This window comes from Brachyhypopomus gauderio, chromosome 16 (assembly GCF_052324685.1).
Source record: "Brachyhypopomus gauderio isolate BG-103 chromosome 16, BGAUD_0.2, whole genome shotgun sequence".
Classification (NCBI taxonomy): Eukaryota; Metazoa; Chordata; class Actinopteri; order Gymnotiformes; family Hypopomidae; genus Brachyhypopomus; species Brachyhypopomus gauderio.
In genome coordinates, this window is record NC_135226.1 from 14,998,189 (window position 1) to 15,021,884 (window position 23,696).

The 23,696-nt window shown below is 42.6% G+C and overlaps 1 protein-coding gene across 2 annotated transcripts; it reads left to right on the plus strand.

Annotated features, from left to right (window-relative positions):
• The first annotated feature begins 1,381 nt into the window (after positions 1 to 1,381).
• pax3b (paired box 3b) lies at positions 1,382 to 22,099 on the plus strand. 2 transcript variants are annotated; one of them, XM_076977123.1, is made up of 9 exons: positions 1,382 to 1,846; positions 2,339 to 2,574; positions 2,799 to 2,925; positions 3,165 to 3,311; positions 12,217 to 12,416; positions 12,844 to 13,009; positions 13,361 to 13,563; positions 15,157 to 15,405; positions 21,409 to 22,099. In XM_076977123.1, exons 1-9 carry the CDS (start codon positions 1,792 to 1,794, stop codon positions 21,424 to 21,426), a joined length of 1,401 nt encoding a protein of 466 aa, XP_076833238.1. In that variant the 5' UTR covers positions 1,382 to 1,791; the 3' UTR covers positions 21,427 to 22,099. The 2 variants fall into 2 exon arrangements, with proteins under 2 accessions (XP_076833238.1, XP_076833237.1); XM_076977122.1 differs by having other exon boundaries at positions 15,157 to 15,400.
• The last annotated feature ends 1,597 nt before the right edge of the window (positions 22,100 to 23,696 follow it).

Genomic DNA, 23,696 nt, shown 5'->3' on the forward strand with positions numbered 1-23,696 from the left:
CATACAATATATAATTATATATATATAATTAATATATATATTTATTTAAATTAAATAAACTTTACTGTACTCTCTCTCTCTCTCTCTCTCTCTCTATATATATATATATATATATATATATATATATATATATATATATATATATATATATATATATATATATATATATATTTACTTATTGCTTTTGGTTATTGTCTTCACTGTCAGACAAGTGACAGTAAGCTTCCCGGAACATTTCCAAGCTGGTTATTTTGTTTTTTATTTGTTGTGTTTTGTTCTTTTCCCTGTCCTGAGGATGTTTGTGAGCGATGAACTTCATTATGGTAAACTTTGTTTTTGTGACACTCTAGAACCATTTAATTTGCTGCTGAATTGAAACCTTGTTTAAATGAAAATATTTGACTAAAAGGTTCAGCTTAATTTAACAAGCCTTCTAGATGCAGCTGACAGAACTTGACATTAGTCAGCTGAAACACACACACACACACACACACACACACACACACTTTGTTAACTTCTCCAGCTCATATAAATTTGTAGAGTCTGTATCCTACGGGACCAGTCTATTTATTGAGTTTATTTAACTCTTCATGGAGAGAGAATAATGGGCTATTTTGCACGTGAAAGGACCCCCGTATCCCCTGCGTATTTTCCCTCCTGCGTGTGTCCCATTATGTCCGCATACGGCACAAAGAAAACATTTGAAGTTTCTTTTCATTTCAACAAAAGAGCCACATGTCATTGAAGTCTCTGTGCACTGTGCGCGCGCACGTGTATGTGAGTGAGTGAGTGAGTGAGTGAGTGAGTGAGTGAGAAACGCATTTCCCATAATCAATATCTGATTTGGATATAAAGCAATTATTTATTTTATTCTTGTACATCAAAATTCCAGCAAAGTTATACTGTAAATCATTTACACTCTGAGTACATATCTCAGTAAATTAGTCTATATTTTCCTACGAATTAGCCTAGGAATACATTTTAGAGTATCCTAATTTTGCCCGGAATTATTACCTGACCTGCAGACCTTCTATAAACATTTTTACTTTTTATTTATTTATTACTTCCATTTATGTAAATGAGCTTGATTTCAGTAATACTGACTTTAAATTTTACTGATTGATTTCATCAGTTGTGTTTTTGTGTCATTTTGATCGACACTTTTACAGCACATAGCGGAGCTGAGTTTTACTGTGTCAGGACTGTCTCATCTCTCACCATCACTTTTACGTGTTCATTGAAAACAGAGAAAGTTTACATATTCGACCAATCGGCGTGCAGCTGTTAGATTATGTTGTCCAATCAGACTCTTCTAACTGTAGGCACCAATGGATAGAAGGATATAGCTAAAATCACATCTTTCCACCAGTTTGGGAATACATTCTCAGTCGTAACTTTTTTAGTAACAACAACAGCGTCAAAATTAAACCTAGGCGATTATAACATTGGTAGCTATGTTTCTCTCTAATATGATACAGTGATCCATCTTTACTAGTAAGACTAGCAGAAGCCTGAACATTTTATCACTCAAATCCACGACCACTATTTTCCTGTGGGACACCCCATATTCCTTCTCAGTAAGTAAGACCTCAAACTCGCATCTCAGATCGATCGGATTTTTTAAAACCAGTGTAGCTAGTGGTTGCCAGCCCAGCGCACCCTGTTTCCACACTGAAGTGTGTCGGAGGAGCGCGTGCTCCGACAGGAACTGGAGAGTTGGAGTAGCGCGTGCTCTGACAGGGACTGGAGCGCGTCGGAGGAGCGCGTGCTCTGACAGGGACTACACCCGGAATGATGCGCCCTGCGTTGCCCCAGAACTACACACGCGGCGGGTTTCCTCTGGAAGGTAAACCTGTTCAAAAACTTTTCCAGGAAAAAAGTAGCAAGTTATTAAATGTTTTAGTGAAATGGGCATATCACGTTTCTGGATGAGCATTAAAATATTTATTGTTGAATTATTTATAGTTAATTTGTGAGAGTTATAAACTAAAATGTTTTAAATATGTCATTTATATGGATGTATTTTACCATAAATAATAAGTTGTTGCACGAATTTTGGGTAGGCCTCATGCTTTTTAAAATAGAAAACAATGATATTTAAATAAGGCAAAACCAGATGCTGCCTGACCAAGTCTCTGAAACTTAAAAAAATTGGGTCAGACGTTTTCGCCACAAGAACAACATGTCTGCAAATGATTGATTTATAGATTCAAACGAAGGCTACGTCTTATTTGTTTTGCATGATGTACAACTATGTTTGCCTGTCGATTATACGTCACTTATTCTCATATTTTGTCTTTTCCTAATCTATATCTCGCTCTGCCTCTGTCGCACCCAGTCTCCACTCCTCTGGGTCAGGGCCGCGTGAACCAGCTCGGAGGAGTTTTCATCAATGGTCGCCCGTTGCCCAACCACATTCGGCACAAGATAGTGGAAATGGCCCATCACGGCATCCGTCCATGCGTTATCTCCCGCCAGCTACGAGTGTCTCACGGCTGCGTCTCCAAAATCCTGTGCCGGTACCAAGAGACCGGATCCATCCGGCCAGGAGCCGTCGGTGGGAGTAAACCGAAGGTGAGCTGAGCCATCCGCTAACAAGCACATCCAAAGTTGCTTTCGGTGATTTGCACCGATGTGTTCTGGTTCCGACCCCTCAAGATCTGTCTCCGGATAACAGGTTTACTTCGGACTGAACCAGAGCGCAAGGCAGTTCTCACGCCTTCCTGCTGGGCCCCTGTGTTTCGCGTATACTCTGTTTAAATCTCAGTAGCAAAATTGTTGTCATTTTCTTTGCACAGACTGCGTCTCCCGACGTGGAAAAGCGCATTGACGAATTGAAACGGAACAATCCCGGGATGTTCAGCTGGGAAATACGGGATGCATTGATCAGAGAGGGCATATGTGAACGGAACAGCGCACCGTCGGGTAGGCCGGCGCGTGAGCGCGCATAGCTCAGCAATTTCATATATTTGTTTGAAACTTTGAAGTGCTTATCACTGATTCATAAAAACTTGCAAAAACACTAAACATAAACAGTTTCCATTTGTATCAGAGGTGTATTATGGTATTTAACAATTTAAACGTTTTTAAATATATAAACTCGAGAAGGACCTTTATCTCCAACTCGTGTATTTATTTCTTGCTAATTTATTTCTGTGGAAAAGTGAGCACAATCAGTCGGGTGATGCAAGGGAGAGCCGACGTTAGGAGAGACGAGGAAGAGGGGGGCGAAGATGAAGCGGAGAAGCGGGAACAGGAGGAGCACGCGCGCAGGGCCAGACACAGCATCGCGGGGATCCTGGGTGACAGATGTAAGTACAGTTTGGTGTGAATTGTTGTTTTGATAGTTGTTATTAACATGGCCATTTAAGTGGACTATTGGGAAACTGTCACAGTATTTCAAAACAGGTGATAACCCGTGTTTGGTACTGGGCCGTTATCAGCTTTACGTTTTCTCGCCGGTGATTTCGTTAATCTTATTATTCTTATATTCTGTGAGAAATCTTAATCTTAAACAAATTAACATTTATAATGTAATAAAATAATCTGTAACGACATCATCTTCACCATTACCGCCATCACCATCCTCAACAACAAAAACACGTATTGTTGTTATTATTCTTATTACAGATGCAAGCCAATAGTTTATTTCCAAACGAGATAAAGACAATGATCCTAACAGTGTGTTGTCCATATTATCGCAATACTACATGTGGAGAAAAAGAAACTAAACAAACTTGCAAATACGTTATTAGGCCAACCTATTTGCACAACAGTGCTCGAGGGCTCAATCGGGCTCTTAGGCGTGAACTTGAGTGACAAAAGCGCGCGAGCCCATTGAAACTTGTGTCTTGCCAACACGGGGACAAAAGACGGCAGCTCGCGCACAAAGAAGAAACTGCGACTTTTTGGGGGCAGTTTAGATAAGAACATTCTGCGCAAACAATTGCATTTGATACTATTAGATTTATCGCAATGCATATATATATATGATCAATTGCTATCCTGTTGATATTCCCATTTCATGGTTTCTGCTTACATTTAGACTATTCTGACAGGATAAAAGCAAAGCGACAATGCGATAATTAGAGTTTCATTTTGAAAGTTACAGGCGACAGGCCTAGAGGCTGTATACTGAAAATGAAAAGCTCATCTTTTTATTTGACTGGTTGTTAATCTATATGCTTGCTACATCTTATTAACACAACATAATAAACATATCTGTTACAAATAGGCTCCTTCCCGTTATCAGCCTTTGTAATGATAAACTAATGAGATAACATCTTGTCCTTGCGTGACTAATCTTCATGAATGTGCTTCGGGTTTCCCTAATGCTCTGGTAGTGCCGCCGAAATGGTCTAAATGGTTCTGATTTGGGAGTTTATTAAAGAGCGTTTGCGTCAATAGGGACCACTGTTCTCCTCAGCTAGACGTTCCTGGCCTCGAGCGCCGGTCACAATGGGCGCGCGCCCTTCCTCGTGCGCGCAGCTACAATACCCGTCCGTCACGCATTGCCCTTCTCGTGCCCCAAGACCAAGAAAGGAATATCCTCGGGCAAATTAGATCGAGGCCTTTATTTCAGTTTACTTTCATCTACTAGTCGAACATGCCCCACCCTCCTCTCTCTCTCCCGTTTCTAGTTTACCCCGGAGGACATATTCGTTTAATAATTCCGCTATGGCACGTTGTCCGCTGATTCCACTCAGTCGAGAGGGTTTTCAGACAGGCAAGTTGAGTTCGGTATTTACGACGCACTGCTGGTTCGGCTGAAGTCTTATACTTGACCTCAGTCTTCCACACTCTATAAATCACACAAACTACGCAGAAGCTCGTAAAATATCACCGTTTTCTTGAAAGTGTGGTTTCCAAAACAAACCAATCGTTCGTTATATGACGGATTTGTGACCATAGTTCAGTATGACTTTGACCAAATTGTAGTTCCAAAAATAGTTTTGCGCAATAAATATAAAGACATAACGAATGATTTGTAAATATATTAGCTTCAAATAGCTTGACCATATAATGCAGTAAAACACACTTCAGTGTGAAAACCTTTTATATGGTTAGGAGTGGAATGGTTTAATTTGGTTAGTAACGTTGAATGGTTGATGTTGTACCATGGAGTATGCAGTCAACAGCACATAATTTACTCTGAGAATGCACACACACACACACACACACACACACACACACACACACATATATATATATAGAGAGAGAGAGAGCGCACAAGCATGAACTAGTGTGATTACATTTACATTTAGGGTATTTATCCAGAGCAACTTACAAAGTGCTTTACGTCTGTTCACAGAATACATCTTCAATAATAGCGTAGATATGTCAGAATTCAAGATACACTTGAACCAGACTACTACTAAACTACAGGAATCAATGCCATTACCTAGTATGTCAATTAAAACAGGCTCACTTAAACAGGAATTAAAACATATACCAAGGAGCGCAAATAATCATAGACAGACAAACATACAATTTAAGAACACTGACAACAAGTGCTATCTGCAGTGTTAGTGCTCATTAAAGTACTCAACAAACAGGTGAGGCTTCAGTCTACGCTTGAAGATGTTGAAGTGTGATGTGATGTTGTTACAATGTTAGAACCAAAAACGTTTTTGGGGGTGTGATTTCTTGTATTGATTCATTTCAGGACTCAAGTGTGAGGGAATGTGGGAGAGAGACAGACAAAGAGAGATGGCAAATACTAAATGGGGAACCCCCGAAACGATAGCAGATAGACTGAGGAATGTTATATCTCAGTTCCAAGCCCCCAGGCACTTCAGATGGGGGGGGCAATAACAGAAAGGGTTTTATTGACAGGAAGGGTATGAAGGGCCATCACTTGGACATCGCTGGAATGAAGGATTTGATGATGATGATGATGATGATGACAATGATGACAATGATGGTGGTGATGATGATGATGATAAGGGATGTGGCATCCATTTGAAAAACACTGAACACAAAACCAGAACAATTACAAAAACCTGATTTTACCATCACTATCCCTGTACCTGTGAATCAGATGTGAAAGGTAATCAGGTTTCAACTGAGTATCAGGCTCTATGTAAACTTTTATTAATTTATTTAACTTTAATTAAAAAAATTGTGAATATTTTTTTTTGAATAATTTATTGCATCTATAGTAAGTAAAATTCATATTCAGTAACACTGAATATTACTGTGCTTAAAGTGCTATACAGTAAATAAGACTGAAATATCAGAACTAGATAATTGATAAATTACTAAAACTGGACAACTTGTTTATTTGTTTGTTTTCCAAACTAAATGATGTGGACATTATAGCATGTTTTATACTTAATAAAAATAGTTTATAGATACTTTTTCTATCACTTTTCTATAAAATTTAAGTGACAGGGCAATTACATTTTACATTGAATCTGTTATAGGACTTACAATGTGTAAACACTTATTTCTAAAATACATTATATTCGCCTGTATTTGGGCTCGAGAATTTCTTCAGTATCCAGCTATTGGATTCACTTTTCAAAAATACACAATAAACAAGGCTTTTTGCAGGAAGCAAAGTCATTACTGACCAATATAATTGATCAAAATCAATATAACATATTATTATTATTATTATTATTATTATTATTATTATTATTATTATTATTATTAATATAATAACAATAATAATAATAATAATAATAATCCCTGGTTATTATTAATATAATAATTATAATAATACCTCAAATAAATGATATCAATGAGAATGAAATTTTGAAATGCTAGTGTAAAAAAAAGTATGCTTTTTGTCTCAGTTTAAAAATGGTAACAGGTGAGACATTCTTACTATTTAGAGGTTGGCTGCAACCATTAAAGCACCTTTGCCCTTCAGCTGAGATGGTGGATTAGCCAGCAGGCACTGATCTGAAGATCTCTGAGATCTAGTAGTGCGAGGATGGGGCAGGTCTGCACTGTGGGCTGGATCTAGCCAATGGGGAGCATTCACAACAAGTGAAAGGCCCTTAGACTGGATCCTGTAATAACCAGGGACGCAGTGACGGAAGCGAGCATGAGGTTGAAGGTTCTTTATCCAGCAGCCCCGATCTGAAGTGGTTCAGAGAATATTTCTATAATCTAGTTAATCTAAAACAAGTAGATCAACAACTTGCCATATTTTGAAAAACAATGGTTTGATTTTTGAAATTGTTATGAGTTTGATAAAAGTGAGTTCCAAAACCAGCACTGTTTCGCAGGGCAGATCTGAGGGCAGGATTAAAGATTTTCATCATGTGACTTTGCATAGTGAGAATGCTTCCGAGTTTTTGTGTGATTGGGAGGGTCAAAAACAATAATATCTGTTTTGTCTTTATTTAGTTACAAAACTTTGTTGATCATCCATCTTTTTAATATTGTCAACAATAAAATGAGGGAAGCATCACACGGGAAGCATATACAATAACAAAAGGATGGGTTGTTCTATTATTAAATGGTAGCAGACTCAGTGGTAGCCAGCTGTGGCTACAGAGATAAAACAATTGCTGACATTATCTGAAAAGGTTCTTCTACACAGATAAGACTTAAGTTTGGAACTGTCCTATTGAATGTAGGGATACAGTCCAACGATGTCCCCAAGGTTTTCAGTAGGACTGTTGTGATTAAAGACAGTACTGAGGTTGAACAGGGTAAGGACAAGATAGTTTCAGTAAGGCAGACATTGGTATGAAGGGTTTAAAACCATACTGAATATCTTTTAAGGATATTATTTTTATTCAGTGGAGACCACAGTTGTGCAGGCACTTCCTTTTCCATAACTTTACAAAACTGCAATCTAGAGTTGAGCTGAGGAGATCTGGTTTCTGAATGTGGCTTCAGAACTAGCCAGAATTCTAAAATAAAAACACAAAAATGAAACCAGTATGGCACTGGGTGGAGCACTTTGGTAAATCACCACATGAGAGACTGAGCCAGTATCCAGCTCCCAGTTAGAGCCTAACTAAATAAACGACATATATGACATATTTATTACTTCTTTTTCTCTCGATTGAAGTTTTATGCAAGAACGCAGACAAATTTATAAATTCCTACCATACTTTCCAAATGTGTTGCTTGATAAAAAGTGCATGGAACAGAAGTGTGTTTGTGTGTGTGTGTGTGTGTGTGTGTGTGTGTGTGTGTGTGTGTGTGTGTGTGTGTGTGTGTGTGTGTGTGTGTGTGGACAGGATAGCTCCTTGCATCTCATGCATGTGACTTCCTTTATGATGATCAACACATCGACCTTTATGGCTTCAGAGATTACAGAAAGAAAAAAGCTCAGTTATTAAGAACTGTATATATATATATTTATTATATATACTATATATATTTTTTCCAAATATTTAAATTAAATATTTTAAATTATGAATGATTGGATCATTTTAACCTAATGTATGTTTACCTGGATGAGGGAGAGACTAACTCTTAAGAGACTAACACTTAACCCACAGTGAAGGAACTCTAAACTCTCCAAAAGTGTTACATTTGTGCCAGTGCAGTGGCTGGTGAGCGGCTGGTTTAATTATTTTCCTCACTGGACCATGAGTGGTGCAGAGAACATTCATCCATCCATCCATTCTGCTTCTCCCTTCTTCATTGGCTGTCCTAAACTGTTTGGCCATTTCTCAGAAATAAGGAAATGTCAATCACAAGGGGGAAAAAAACACAGAGGGAGGAGGTATTATTCACAGGGAGTCGGGTGTAGGAGAGGGCTGCAGTTCTGGCTCTGTGTCTTTGGGACAGCTGTAGGGGTCAGGACTGCTCTTTAGGAAGTCAAGTGCCCACCCCCTCCCACTCACCCCCCAGCCAGTTCCCGACTAAAAGCCCGTGGGGCAGATGGGCTATTAACTGTCAGTCATGCTTTCTGCAGCAGGGCATCTGCTGGAGCCCTATGCACTGTTTAATACACTCAGGCAGTCACTCAGCCACCCGCGAGCTGAAAAGGACCCCGAATCGCCTCCCGCCCTCCTGAACAAATGCATTTTTTTGCTTTTGTGTGTGTGTGTGTGTGTGTGTGTGTGTGTGTGTGTGTGTGTGTGTGTGTGTGTGTGTGTGTGTGTGTGTGTGTGTGTGTGTGTGTGTGTGTGTGTGTGTGCATGTGTGTGTCTGTGCAAATGTGTGTGTGTGTGTGTATTTAAGGGGGCACATGTCACAGCATCTATTAGCCCTCTTCATTACCTGTCCCCTGGGGTAACAGAACTGGCCCCTCGGATAGACAAACTGCCCCCACCTTCCTACTCAAACGCTTCTGTGCCGATAAACACACACATATGGTCGAGGCTTGACTTTTTCTCCTGGATTTTGTGCCTGCTTGGCACAGAAGAGACACAAGCACCCTCTCCCTCTCCTTCTCTCACTCCCTCTTCTTCTCTTTCTCATCCTCTCTCACTCCCTGTCTCACTCCTCATGCTTCAGCCTTCCAGGATGGCTCACACAGTTGGATGTTGTCCCATTGTTCATCTGTTTGGACCCATCCACCTGTTTGTCTGCCTGTCTGTCTGCCTGTCTGTCTGTCTGCACCAGCATGTGTGTGTATCTGTGTGGATCTGTATATTTCGGTGTGTGTTTCAGCATACTGTTGGATCTGCTGATTTGATCCCAGTCTTTGGGTCCAACAGTCAAACAGGGACAGAGCCTTGGCACGGTCTGCTGTCAGGGCAGTCTGAGTAATTGAACGGTGACACAGTTGGTGTTTTGTGCATGAGTTTCAGTTTGTCGACTAGAAAAAACGAAAGGCTGACTGTGAGGTTAAAGTGCAGAATGTCTTCTGTCTTTATCCGATGGAGCGATCGCTGTTGTGTTTATGCAGCCCGCCTATTTCAGATGACCATGAATAATATGACAAATTAAGGCAGTTAAAAAAAAACTGTTTATGTATGATACATAACTGCAAATAATTTTCAGTGCACACTTCATGCAACTCAGGGACATGCCCAGATCTTCGCTGGTGGTGATCTCTACGGTCATATCACTAGATTTCTGCTTGTTTGGGGGGCTGCTTCTGTCCTGCCCTCAGTGAGTGAAACACATGCTCAGTGGATGAATGACCTGTTCACGGCACTTTACACCCTGACCTGGAGTCGTTTTAGGAGAGTGTTTTGGGTCATCGAGTCTTTATTTTTCTCCATGCGTTTCCCTTTCCATTGTGCTTCATGCAGTCTTCGTCTCTTCTGACATTCTCGCAGAAGCTTACAAGAAGTTGATTTTGATTCGTCTAATGTTTTGGTTAAGTCTCTGGCGATCTATTACGGTGATGACTCAGCGTTGACAAAAAAACACTGCTGAGCTGCCCAATTACCTTCATTCCCTTAGAATGGGTAAAATATGTATAAAAATGGGCTGTAATTCCAACAAACAAAAGCCAAACACACACACTCTGAAAGTGTCCAAACACACACACTCTGAAAGTGTCCAAACACACACACTCTGAAAGTGTCCAAACACACACACTCTGAAAGTGTCTAAACACACATACACTGAAAGTGTGTGGGCTTTCTGCACCATAACCCTACACTACCTGTCTGATTCCCTGTCTGATTCCCTGTCTGATTCCCTGTTTGATTTTGAATCCAGAGTGCTGGAATGCGAAACTCTACCACCGTTTAATTTCTCCGAGAGTGCACTGTACATGTGAGGACTCCATAGTTTTAAGGTTATGACCGCAGATATGGTTTGTATATGAGACTGTTGGGTTTGGACAGCAGAATTGTGTTTGCCTAAGAAATTGAATTTGAGAGATGAAGAAAAAGCGGAATGTGTATGCGCTTTTAGTAACCACACCGTTTACAGAGCTGAGTGCCACACGTACGCACCGTTTAGATTCTGGGGAACTGAAATGTCCGCAGGTTAGACTGGGCCTGCTCCTCCTCTGTGGGAGAGCTGTGTCTCACTGGCTTCCACTGCTGCTTTGAGGTCTGTGTGTTTATAAAGCAGACATCAGCTCCGTGCTGCTAAAGGGAGAGTGAGACACACGGGCTTCACTTCACTACTGTACATTCACTGGGTTGGCGGGGCTTACAGCTGACCAGAGATGAATATGACTGTTTGTTTGTGTGTGTGTGTGTGTGTGTGTGTGTGTGGTAAAGGTTCAAATCTCTGCTGTTTGCACCTCTAAATATGGACATTTCAGCTGGATTTTCTGATATGAATGCATCCATACACACATCTGTAGTCGCCCTTAGGTTGAAAGAAGGAAGATTAGTGGAAGTTTACCAGGCTGCCATTGGCCATGGCTCCTTCCTTGTCTACGTCTGCCTCCGGTCCCCCCCACGGGCAGGTGACGGCCCACTCTGGAACCCCCCACCACCATGACCGATTCCACAGATGGAGCATGCAAATCAGCTTGACAAAGAGAGGGAGAGAGAGAGGGGGAGAGAGAGAGAGAGAGACAGACAGACAGACAGACAGAGAAAGACAGAGAGGGCTGATTGGAGAAGATGGGAGAAAGGCTGTCCTACTTTTCGGAGGGAGCAGTACTACAGCATTGCAAGTAGTGCTACGGCATGATTCCTGGGTATATTTAGCTCCAAAGCTCCCAAGAAATACTCATAAACGTCCATTGTTAATGTGGTGTGTGTGTGTGTGTGTGTGTGTGTGTGTGTGTGTGTGTGTGTGTGCGAGTCAGAGTAACAGGGATTGTGTTCTATTTAGAGGATCAGTTTCTCAGAAGGGGGTCATACCCCAAACTATTGCTCTGTTGTTTCCCATAGCTTGAGGGAATAAATACAATGTGACACACAGGGTCTCCTTTCTCAGCGGGGAATTTATTTAGAGTGACACAAAAATTACTGACCGCCAATTACACATGTGCTTACACCCACACACACACACACAAACACTGGATTTGGGGGAGCAGCTAACAAACCCCACACACCTCATATGCAGAAATACAAAGAAACCATGCTATAAAACGTCACATCTGATCTGTTACCAAACTCATTCAATCACAAAGTCCCCCCTTGTGTATGTGTGTGTGTGTTGTGTGTGTGTGTGTGTGTGTGTGTGTGTGTGTGTGTGTGTGTGTGTGTTCTTCCATCAGTCATTCATCTCTCTACTAGTATGGGCCTATTCTCAAGTGTTTCCATAATGGATTTAGAATTTTTTCTACCCAAAGCACGCATGCGCAAACCTTTAAATGTAAGCTGTGAGTGTGATGTTTATGAATGTGGGCATGTGTGTGTGTTTGTGTGTGTGTTATAGGCAGCGCGTCTGACGAGGGCTCAGACGTCGAGTCAGAGCCAGATTTACCTCTGAAGCGTAAGCAGCGTCGCAGTCGCACCACCTTCAGCAGCCAGCAGCTGGAGGAGCTGGAGCGCGTGTTTGAGAGGACACACTACCCCGACATCTACACACGAGAGGAGCTCGCTCAGAGGGCCAAGCTCACTGAGGCAAGGGTGCAGGTACACACACACACACACACACACACACACACACACACACACACACACACACACATACACACACACGCGCGCACACACACACTCACACAAACACACACACACACACACACACACACACACACACACACACATAAACACATAAACACACTCACACACACACACACACACTCACACACACACACATAAACTCGCACACGCACACACTCACACACACACACACACACTCACACACACACACACACTCTCTCTCTCTCACATATACGCACGCACACACACTCACACACACACAAAACCCATCTGATACTGAGAGTATTCTAGTGCCATTTGTGAGCCTCATTTAGAAATGTTCCTTTTGTTCATTCCCATCTGTGTACTAGTGTAAAGTAGTCGTGTTGATAATATCAGTGTCTATGTCTGATTCTGTTAGGTTTGGTTTAGCAACAGACGAGCCCGATGGAGGAAACAGGCAGGAGCCAATCAGCTGATGATGTTTAACCACCTGATCCCTGGGGGATTCACACCCTCAGCCATGTCCAATCTTTCACCCTATCAGCTTTCAGAAAGCCAGTACCCGCCCACCAGCCTTCCTCAGGGTAACGCCCAGATTTCAATTTATGCTAATTAACTGTCTGTTTTTAAATGGCTACAGATGTTCATTTATGCAGACTACACTGTAATTGTTCATCACTTGTAGTTAACTGAAGGGTTAATGCAGAAGTCTGGACCACATGGTTAACACACCTGGGAGGCACATTATGCCCCTTACAGTTACATCAGCTGTTCAATTAGCTACCAGTAATCCAGGACCAAAATCCAGGACCCGGTTTGGTGTTGAGGGTCATCGAGGACATGTTTGTACACTGTACCACATGTGTTGAGCAAAAGTGTTGGAGTTTGTATATAGTATGCAGAGTGACGAATATTACTTCTGTATTTTTTCCAAGACTCCAGCCCAGTCTACAGGCCTCAGCCCCTCCCACAGTCCCTGCCCCCATCTTCAGCCCACCACACGATTGGAGGGGTGGATCAAGAGGGTGGAGCTCCATACTGTCTGTCAAGTCGTCATGGTTATACTGCATATTCTGAAGGCTTTGCCACTCACAATGGCCACCACACTTCCACTATCAATAACAGACTGTCCTCACAGGTATCAGGCACGCTCTCTCTATCTCACACACACGTGAACGTTCTAGTGAGAGCTTTAATGTGTGTTCAAATGAGCGCTCTAGTGAACGCTGTGGTGAACGTGAGGGTTTTAATGTGTGTTTTAATGAGTGCTCTAGTGAACATTGTAGTGAACATTCTAGTGAGCGTTTTCAAGTGTGTTCAACTGATATATCGAACGTCCATATAAATAACGTCCACCTGATTTACATTTTTGAAGGACCACATCAGTTGAGAGCATGCATCCCCTGATACATCACCCTCATTGTTTGTTCTTAAGTGTGAGTGTGTGTGTGTGAGTGTTTGTGTGTGTGTGTACAAGTTCTTCAAGTGTCTTCAAGACTTTAGAATTTTTCTATGTGACCATTCTAAGTTAAAAGAGAGGATGGAGAGAGAGAGAGTGAAATGGGGATAGATACAGAGAGAAAGGGACAAAGGGAGAATGAGGGTGAAAGAGAGGGAGTGAGAGAGGGTGAGAGAGAGAGAACGAGGGAGAGGGGGCAGGGTAGATCCATCAGGCTGTTAGGCGTGAGCTCCATGAAATTCTCTGTTTTTAGTTGCTGGTTTCAGTTGGTTTAGGTTTCCTCTTTAAACCGGGCAACTCCGAACTCTGATAATTTTTTGAGAAAATGCTTCTGAGACACAAGAAACGCAACTCCAGCCACACTCATCTGTGGGGAAATAGTTTAAGCAAGACCATATGCACGTGTGTGTGTGTGTGTGTGTGTGTGTGTGTGTGTGTGTGTGTGTGTGTGTGTGTGTGTGTGTGTGTGTGTGTGTGTGTGTGTGTAGAGCTTTATGAGAGAGGAAGAATAAAATGGGTCAGACTATCAATGTATATGTGATCATATAAATAAATTTTCTTTAATATTGTATGTTTGTGATATAGAAAGAAAGAGAGAGATAGTTTTAGTTTCTCTGAAGAGTCATTTCCTGAGGCAGAAGTGCCTTGTATTGGGCTTTCATTAGGTCGGGAGACAGGCTACATTACATTTAATTTATGTTTATAGAATATTACTTTCTTTACCTTTGCCACTAACTTGTATTCAGAGATAAGAACCATTTGAACACAACACAGCATGCCTGTAACATAAAACAGCATTTTCGAAGCCTGTCTGTCTCTTTCTCTCTTTTTCTCTCCCCTAAACACACATACACACAGGTCCTGGGGCCAGATTCTTTTCCAAGAATCAGATAAAATGATCTCTAAATTTAATTATCTCTCCTTTAATCAATTGCAGGTCACATAGATCCCCCTAGATACAACCATATGTGTTCTTGTGTGTGTGTGTGTGTGTGTGTGTGTGTGTGTGTGTGTGTGTGTGTGTGTGTGTGTGTGTATGTGTGTGTGTGTCCACGTATGTGTGCATGTGTGAGACCAAAGAAAGCAAAGGAGAGTATGAAAGGAAGTGATATTATCAGACATTATCAGGCTGTAGTGTCCTTATCTATTATTGGTGTGTTTGGATTATTTTTATTTAAGCGAAATCAGACATCCAAGACTAATACTTTTTCATAGTAATTTGACTAAAAACAGCAACAAAATCTCTCTCTCTCTCTTTCTCTCCCTCTGTAGGTCATGGGCTTATTGGCTCCTGGAGGTGTTCCCCATCAGCCCCAGAGTGAGTACACCCTGTCTCCGCTCTCTGGCTCCTTGGATGCGGGTCCTGCCACGGGCTGCTCTCCCCGGGTGGAACACGTGCCCAGCGTTGGCCCTCTGGGGCCCGGATCCCAGTCCTACTGCCCCTCTGCCTCCTACACGCCGGCCCCTTACCGCCCGGAGCACAGCGCCACCTACCAGTACAATCCCTATGCGCAGAGTAAGGTCAATGTCTTCGGTGTGCTCGTGTCTCCTCGTACCCTACAGCAGTTGTGTTTTCTCTCTTCTTTCTTTGTCGCAAATTGTTTTGTTGCTTTTGTTTTGCTTTTTTAACAGGTGCATAAATGTCAAATGTGGAAATCTGTTTCTCACGATTCAGACTTTCTTTGCTCTTTGGTTTTGCTGTTTATTGAAGGAACGGAACATATATGTTTTGCATATATGTTACGTCCACACACACACACACACACACACAAACACACACACACACACACACACACACACACACACACACACACACACACACACAGGTTTTTTATTTCATTGGAACATTGGAATGGCAGACATTTGAGTTTGCATTAATGTTTAACAGACATGCAGTTACCCTTCAAAGAGATGTCATATGTTTGATTGTAATTGTGGCTTCTGAAGTTTCTAATTTTGGTCAGCGGGGGTCGACCCATCATTTTTGTCCTTCATAACAAACTCTCTCTGCACTCTCTGACATCACACGAGCTGTCCAATCAGACTTGCGTGATGCCCTTCGCCTCACCTCTCGGCCAATCAACAATAGGCACACTGAGTTAATTGCTGTATGTCAGTGATCTTCCTTTTCTATTAAGTTACTGCTTGGTTTTCAGTCCCAGTGTGGGCTCCGTTTTGTGTGTGTATGTGACAGACGGAGCTTTACGAGTACATGTGTGTGTATGTGCCACATGTAATACAGGGCTTTACTAGTACATGTATGTGTATGTGCCACATGTAATACAGGGCTTTACTAGTACATGTGTGTGTATGTGCCACATGTAATACAGGGCTTTACTAGTACATGTGTGTGTATGTGCCACATGTAATACAGGGCTTTACTAGTACATGTGTGTGTATGTGCCACATGTAATACAGGGCTTTACTAGTACATGTGTGTGTATGTGCCAGACGTAATATATGTGTGTCATGTGTTGTCATGTATGTCCATACATGTGTTTGTGTGAATTAATGTTTATGCTATGAATGTGCATGTATGTGTATGTAAGTGCTTCTATATGTGCGTGTTTCATGGTTTGATAATATCCTCTAGCAGTCTCATGATTAGAAACACGTGTACTGCCCCCCCACCCCCAGCACACACTCACCTGCACATGCCCCAAAGCAACCATTCTGCTCTGGGGATCTTGCTGCACGAGGTCAGTACTGTACCGGCGTTTGATCTGCACGCTGTCGGTATATTGCAGGCATGAACATCTGTCACCTTTCGGCGAAAATCGCCGTTATCATATTGACTTAATAAGCAAACAGCACTTCCAAAATCGGCAATTTCAATGACACAGTCGCCAGCAATTTCCGCCCAGAATCATCATAGAGGCCAAATTGCGTTCAATCATACGAACGTTCTTCATTATTCATATTTTGCGGTAAAACAAAGTTACTGCCGTTCGCTACAGCTTGCGTTGCGTTGAGCTAGCCACAAGCTCTTGTGAAAATAGGTAGATAGATAGGCTTATTAAGTTCGAGTCAGCCCTGTGTAGTTAACGGTGACATCAAATAAGAAACAAGATTTTTTTCTAGTGTCTCTCAGTGGCGGAGCCAAAGGGGGGGCAGGGGTGGCAATCGCCACCCCCAACAGAACCCTTGCCACCCCTGGTGCCACCCCACTGGAAATGGTCATTTTAAGAGAAAATATGTGTTTCCTTTTGTTCATCATTTGTATATGGACCCCTCTGATAAAACCTTGGTCACCCTTTGGCCACCCATTGAAAAAAAGTCTAGCTCCTCCACTGGTGTCTTTGTAGTTGTAACTGGTGAATCCAGGGACGTGTGAGGATAACATTCACGCCAGGGCTGAAAAGGTTGAAGATGAAGTTGTAAACTCTTGTCATTTGATAGCCTACCCTGTGCTTTAGCCCATGTTAGAAGCAGGGGTGTAGTTATTCGAACAGGGGGGACGCGTCCCCCCCCAGTGGTGTAGTGGGAGTGTGTAGTGGGGGAACAGCGACCCCCCACTTATTTTAACTGGATGTTGCTCTTGCTGAGACTGTTACGTCAAACGCTAGGTTTATACATGATGCGTTAGTAATTCGCCAACTCCTGGCGATCGCTCGCCACGCCCCACTCAACAACTTACACGCTATATCGCCATAGTGATATTGGCATATCGCAATATGGCACGGTGGAGAGCCTTTTTCGATTTTTTATTTTGAATGATCAAATTAACACCCCTACAGTTTGATGACCTCCTCAACAGTGTGTGCTTGGGTCTACTGTATTAGGGTTAATGTCACACAGGGTTAGGTGGGCTACACTGGGTCTACTGTATTAGGGTTAATGTCACACAGGGTTAGGTACGGGCTACACTGGGTCTACTGTATTAGGGTTAATGTCCCTGGGTTAGGTGGGCTACACTGGGTCTACTGTATTAGGGTTAATGTCACACTGGGTTAGGTGGGCTACACTGGGTCTACTGTATTAGGGTTAATGTCACACAGGGTTAGGTGGGCTACACTGGGTCTACTGTATTAGGGTTAATGTCACACAGGGTTAGGTATGGGCTACACTGGGTCTACTGTATTAGGGTTAATGTCCCTGGGTTAGGTGGGCTACACTGGGTCTACTGTATTAGGGTTAATGTCACACAGGCTTAGGTGGGCTACACTGGGTCTACTGTATTAGGGTTAATGTCACACAGGGTTAGGTGGGCTACACTGGGTCTACTGTATTAGGGTTAATGTCACACAGGGTTAGGTGGGCTACACTGGGTCTACTGTATTAGGGTTAATGTCACACAGGGTTAGGTGGGCTACACTGGGTCTACTGTATTAGGGTTAATGTAACTGGGTTAGGTGGGCTACACTGGGTCTACTGTATTAGGGTTAATGTAACTGGGTTAGGTGGGCTACACTGGGTCTACTGTATTAGGGTTAATGTCACACAGGCTTAGGTGGGCTACACTGGGTCTACTGTATTAGGGTTAATGTCACACAGGGTTAGGTGGGCTACACTGGGTCTACTGTATTAGGGTTAATGTAACTGGGTTAGGTGGGCTACACTGGGTCTACTGTATTAGGGTTAATGTCACACAGGCTTAGGTGGGCTACACTGGGTCTACTGTATTAGGGTTAATGTCACACAGGGTTAGGTGGGCTACACTGGGTCTACTGTATTAGGGTTAATGTCACACAGGGTTAGGTGGGCTACACTGGGTCTACTGTATTAGGGTTAATGTCACACAGGGTTAGGTGGGCTACACTGGGTCTACTGTATTAGGGTTAATGTCACACAGGCTTAGGTGGGCTACACTGGGTCTACTGTATTAGGGTTAATGTCACACAGGGTTAGGTGGGCTACACTGGGTCTACTGTATTAGGGTTAATGTCACACAGGGTTAGGTGGGCTACACTGGGTCTACTGTATTAGGGTTAATGTCACACAGGGTTAGGTGGGCTACACTGGGTCTACTGTATTAGGGTTAATGTAACTGGGTTAGGTGGGCTACACTGGGTCTACTGTATTAGGGTTAATGTAACTGGGTTAGGTGGGCTACACTGGGTCTACTGTATTAGGGTTAATGTCACACAGGCTTAGGTGGGCTACACTGGGTCTACTGTATTAGGGTTAATGTCACACAGGGTTAGGTGGGCTACACTGGGTCTACTGTATTAGGGTTAATGTAACTGGGTTAGGTGGGCTACACTGGGTCTACTGTATTAGGGTTAATGTCACACAGGCTTAGGTGGGCTACACTGGGTCTACTGTATTAGGGTTAATGTCACACAGGGTTAGGTGGGCTACACTGGGTCTACTGTATTAGGGTTAATGTCACACAGGGTTAGGTGGGCTACACTGGGTCTACTGTATTAGGGTTAATGTCACACAGGGTTAGGTGGGCTACACTGGGTCTACTGTATTAGGGTTAATGTCACACAGGCTTAGGTGGGCTACACTGGGTCTACTGTATTAGGGTTAATGTCACACAGGGTTAGGTGGGCTACACTGGGTCTACTGTATTAGGGTTAATGTCACACAGGGTTAGGTGGGCTACACTGGGTCTACTGTATTAGGGTTAATGTCACACAGGGTTAGGTGGGCTACACTGGGTCTACTGTATTAGGGTTAATGTAACTGGGTTAGGTGGGCTACACTGGGTCTACTGTATTAGGGTTAATGTAACTGGGTTAGGTGGGCTACACTGGGTCTACTGTATTAGGGTTAATGTCACACAGGCTTAGGTGGGCTACACTGGGTCTACTGTATTAGGGTTAATGTCACACAGGGTTAGGTGGGCTACACTGGGTCTACTGTATTAGGGTTAATGTAACTGGGTTAGGTGGGCTACACTGGGTCTACTGTATTAGGGTTAATGTCACACAGGGTTAGGTGGGCTACACTGGGTCTACTGTATTAGGGTTAATGTCACACAGGGTTAGGTGGGCTACACTGGGTCTACTGTATTAGGGTTAATGTCACACAGGGTTAGGTGGGCTACACTGGGTCTACTGTATTAGGGTTAATGTAACTGGGTTAGGTGGGCTACACTGGGTCTACTGTATTAGGGTTAATGTAACTGGGTTAGGTGGGCTACACTGGGTCTACTGTATTAGGGTTAATGTCACACAGGGTTAGGTGGGCTACACTGGGTCTACTGTATTAGGGTTAATGTCACATGGTATGGCCTGGGGCCCAATGCCCTGACAGCCATGACTGCTTCTCGGGTTGGAGCTGCAGTCGCCAAAGACGTGAGTGTGTTTCAGAAAGATCTAGCTTTTATATAAACCAGAGTGTGATCAGATTTCTCTTGAACTCTTATGAAGAACCATATCAAACATATCAAAAAGTGGAACAGAATCACTGGTTATTATCGATTATCACATGGCTTTATTCAACACAGGATATTGATTACAGCAGCTCTTCAATGGGAATGGTGGTCTGTTATTAAAGTCCAGGGCAGGCCCGGCTGCATCATGTCTGAATCACAAGATGTCAGTTACCTGGTGCCTTTCATCCAAATCATGGTAATCAGTTGTGGGCGGGGCTTCACCGACTGCGAGAGATACTGTTTTGCGCTGATGTCCTCGGCTCAGGCTCGGACCACGCCATCCTCGCGGCCCCGCTGCCTCATGGGAAACTCTCGGCAGCGGGCCGTTGAGGAGCACAGGGCCCCCCTCGGTCTGTGTGGTGCGTCCACAGCTTTAAGCCTGCTGTAAATGGCCCCTTCACTGAGGTTCCTGGAAAGTGCATTCCTCCTCATTTCAATTACTCTAGCTTAACTTAACTGCATATTTTGCATTTATTTATAGAGCCAAAGCAAAGTCAAAATAAGCATCAACTATAAAAGTGATATTTCATGAGAACTCGTGTACATATGGGCTTATAGGCAGTAGTTTTCCATTGGCTTCTGGGTAAAATTTGGCTAAGATGGAGATGACGTTTGCATATGAGGCTAGCTGTCTATCGGTGCAGAAAAATATCACTTGCAGGACGTATTTAGAATATTCTCTGATGTTAATTTGTGTAGTTGAGTTTGTGTGTGTTTTCCCCACAAATCTCATGTGGGGAAATTTTCTCTAAATTTTCTCTTTAGTCACTCGAGGTCTTCATGTTACCCACAGTTGAAATCTTAATGAAAAATGCAAGTCAATCACATCGAATAACTCAGTGTTTGGAACATTTGGGAGTTTATAGACTGGGGTTTGCATTTCATCAGATTCAACTAATATTATTAAACTAATACTTCTCTGTTTTTCTTAGCCTAATTTGTTTTTCAGTGCACTCAGTGGTATAAATATTGCGGTGCAAATTGAACTGAAATTATGACAATTTCAGTTATTTGTTCTCTCATCCCTGTTTCTTATATCTCACTCCTCTCTCACACACATTTTTTCTCTCAGTCCTCTCACACTCATTCTTTTCTCTCATTCCTCTCACACTCGTTCTTTTCTCTCACTCCTTTCTCACACTCGTTCTTTTCTCTCACTCCTCTCTCACACTCATTCAGTTCTCTTGTTCTCTCTGCAGGGTCCCTGCACTGTCTGAAGCCTGAGATCGCCTGAGCTGATTGGCTGTCCCACGAGGGGAGGTCTTAAGGGCAGCTATGAGTGCCCAACATTCAGGAGATGCTAGGGATCAAGTTTGGAACATCCTGATGTAGTCTTTACTGAAGAACACTGCCTGCAACAATGGGACGTGGTATCACACCACCATGGTGTGGGCAAAAAGATCTATCACACACACACACTTGCACACAGACTCAGACCCAAGCAAATTAAGAACTTGGATGTACATATACATACTGCTTTGGTGTCTTGAGGTCTGACACAAATACAGAAGCTGTTCTGATTCTACAAACTTTTCTCCTTGAAGAATTCTTCCAAACTGCGGTTGCTGGCTGGACCTCTTCTAATGATGATCTGCACGAGAGACTCTGATGCTACAGAGATTTGATTGGTCAAACATGAATCGGGGTGCAATATATAAAAACTCAAGTCTATACGTGAACGCTGTGTAAAATGGAATCAGAACTGTCGGCGTGGATGAACTCCATGACTACCCGTGGATGGGGGCCACCGTGATTGGTCAGACGGAGACGCCACTGATAGCAGCCACCCCGTCCCGGTCTCCGGGCTGAAATGAAAGCAGACGTTTGTATGATGTCAAACAAAGCGACTGCTGGATCTGATCCCCCCTCTGTTCACCCACATGCTTTAAATAAAAGACAAATGGCAAAAAGGAATGGCTAGTTTTTGTTTTTAAGATGGCTTAAAGACCAGACCCTTTTCTTTCTTTCTGCACATTCTGTTCTGTTGTTTTGTCTTATTTTTTTTCCCCTTGACGTCGTTGCTGTTAAACAAGAGTAGCATCCTGATCCCACTCAGGGTCCCAGCTGCATCCCTTCCAAAGCCAGAATCCTAAATCCTAGTAATTCTTGTTGCCAGGTGATGATGAATTAATCCGTACCATTTTATTTATGTTCCCTTAAGTCCTTCATCCCTTAATAATTCCACTGCAGTATCCCACTGCTGTTATTGTGTTATATCGCAGCCAGAGGTGGACATTCCAGGTTCAGAAAGATTTTCTAATTAGTGCCAGCCAGGTAAAATTAGTGAAATCAACACAATCCAGGAAGCCTAAGTAAAATCTTGTTGAGGACTATTACTTTCTGAACCAGGTATGCCCACCTCAGATCACAGCCTGTCGGGGGAAAATAACACCCAGTGAAACATATTGTGGGACACAGTGTAAGATAAAAGCTGCTCAGCATCACAGCGTCCGTTGCTGCCTGACCTGGCTGGTTCAGAAACCTGGGGGCAGCAGTGGTACCTTCTCTGGGAGAAATGTTTGGAGTGCTATAAGAGCTGTTTTACAACCTCTGTCCACTATGCCATGTTAAGCGCTGTGGGGCTGTAAATGGTGATGAGAGACCAAGTTTGGTGTTCTCCACTCCTTTTTTTTGTTTTTTCGGTAGGAAAATCTGAATGGTGAGTGAAAATGGAAAACAAAACAGAGAACGTTTGCATCTCTGCGTTTAATAAAAGAGATTAAGAGCTGAAATCTTGCTGCCTTAATCGAAAGAAACATTTTCAAGCTGTTAGTATTTTGTTTACATGATGATAAACCCTTACATACTGGCACGTAACATATTCTTTGTCTTTTTTGAGGCATCGAGAAGAATTCAGCTTCAGCAATAAATATGTATTTACAGTAAAGCTTAAGTCATGTAATCAGAGTGGTTTTAAAAGTACACTGTTGTTTTAAACTTGCCCAACTGAGCTATGGCTCCTGCACTCTGCTTCTTTAAAAAGCACCTCTGTTTGAGAGGGGTCATTTGTATAATTTTTATCACACGATCCTCCACGAAACCCATGAAAAACATTTAGAAAGTTTTGAGGCTCGGAACACACTTGTTCTGAAAGAGCACGTTTTCCTTTCCAAAGACCGCCTGGTGTGTTCAAGCTGGAGATGCCATTTCAGGTGTAAATGCATGATTTCTGAAGAACTTTGCTCAAAATATTTTCTCTACTTTGCAGGGTAAAAAGCTCCACTGAGCAAATTTAACTATGCATTTAAGTATTTAATTTTTGTGTATTTTACATAGACAGCTGTTGAAGAATGTATGTCCAATCGTCTGTATAAGTAAAAATAGAATGACAGACTGAAAGCATAAGTTAAAAGACTGAAAGCATTTCATTTCGCAAAGTAAATAATTGGCAACAGTATGAAGTGTGTGGGTTCAAGGAAATTAGACTCAAAATGTCATGTATAATATGTTTTGTTTCTAGTGACAGACCACACACACTCAGTAGGGA

What these genes read in the sequence shown, in the direction of transcription:
- pax3b (XM_076977122.1), top strand. Translation starts at nt 1,792, where the DNA reads ATGATGCGCCCTGCGTTGCCCCAGAACTACACACGCGGCGGGTTTCCT. An exon ending in TCACTGAGGCAAGGGTGCAG is followed by an intron (nt 12,417 to 12,843) that starts GTACACACACAC and finishes TGATTCTGTTAG; the next exon opens with GTTTGGTTTAGCAACAGACG. An exon ending in ATAACAGACTGTCCTCACAG is followed by an intron (nt 13,564 to 15,156) that starts GTATCAGGCACG and finishes CTCCCTCTGTAG; the next exon opens with GTCATGGGCTTATTGGCTCC.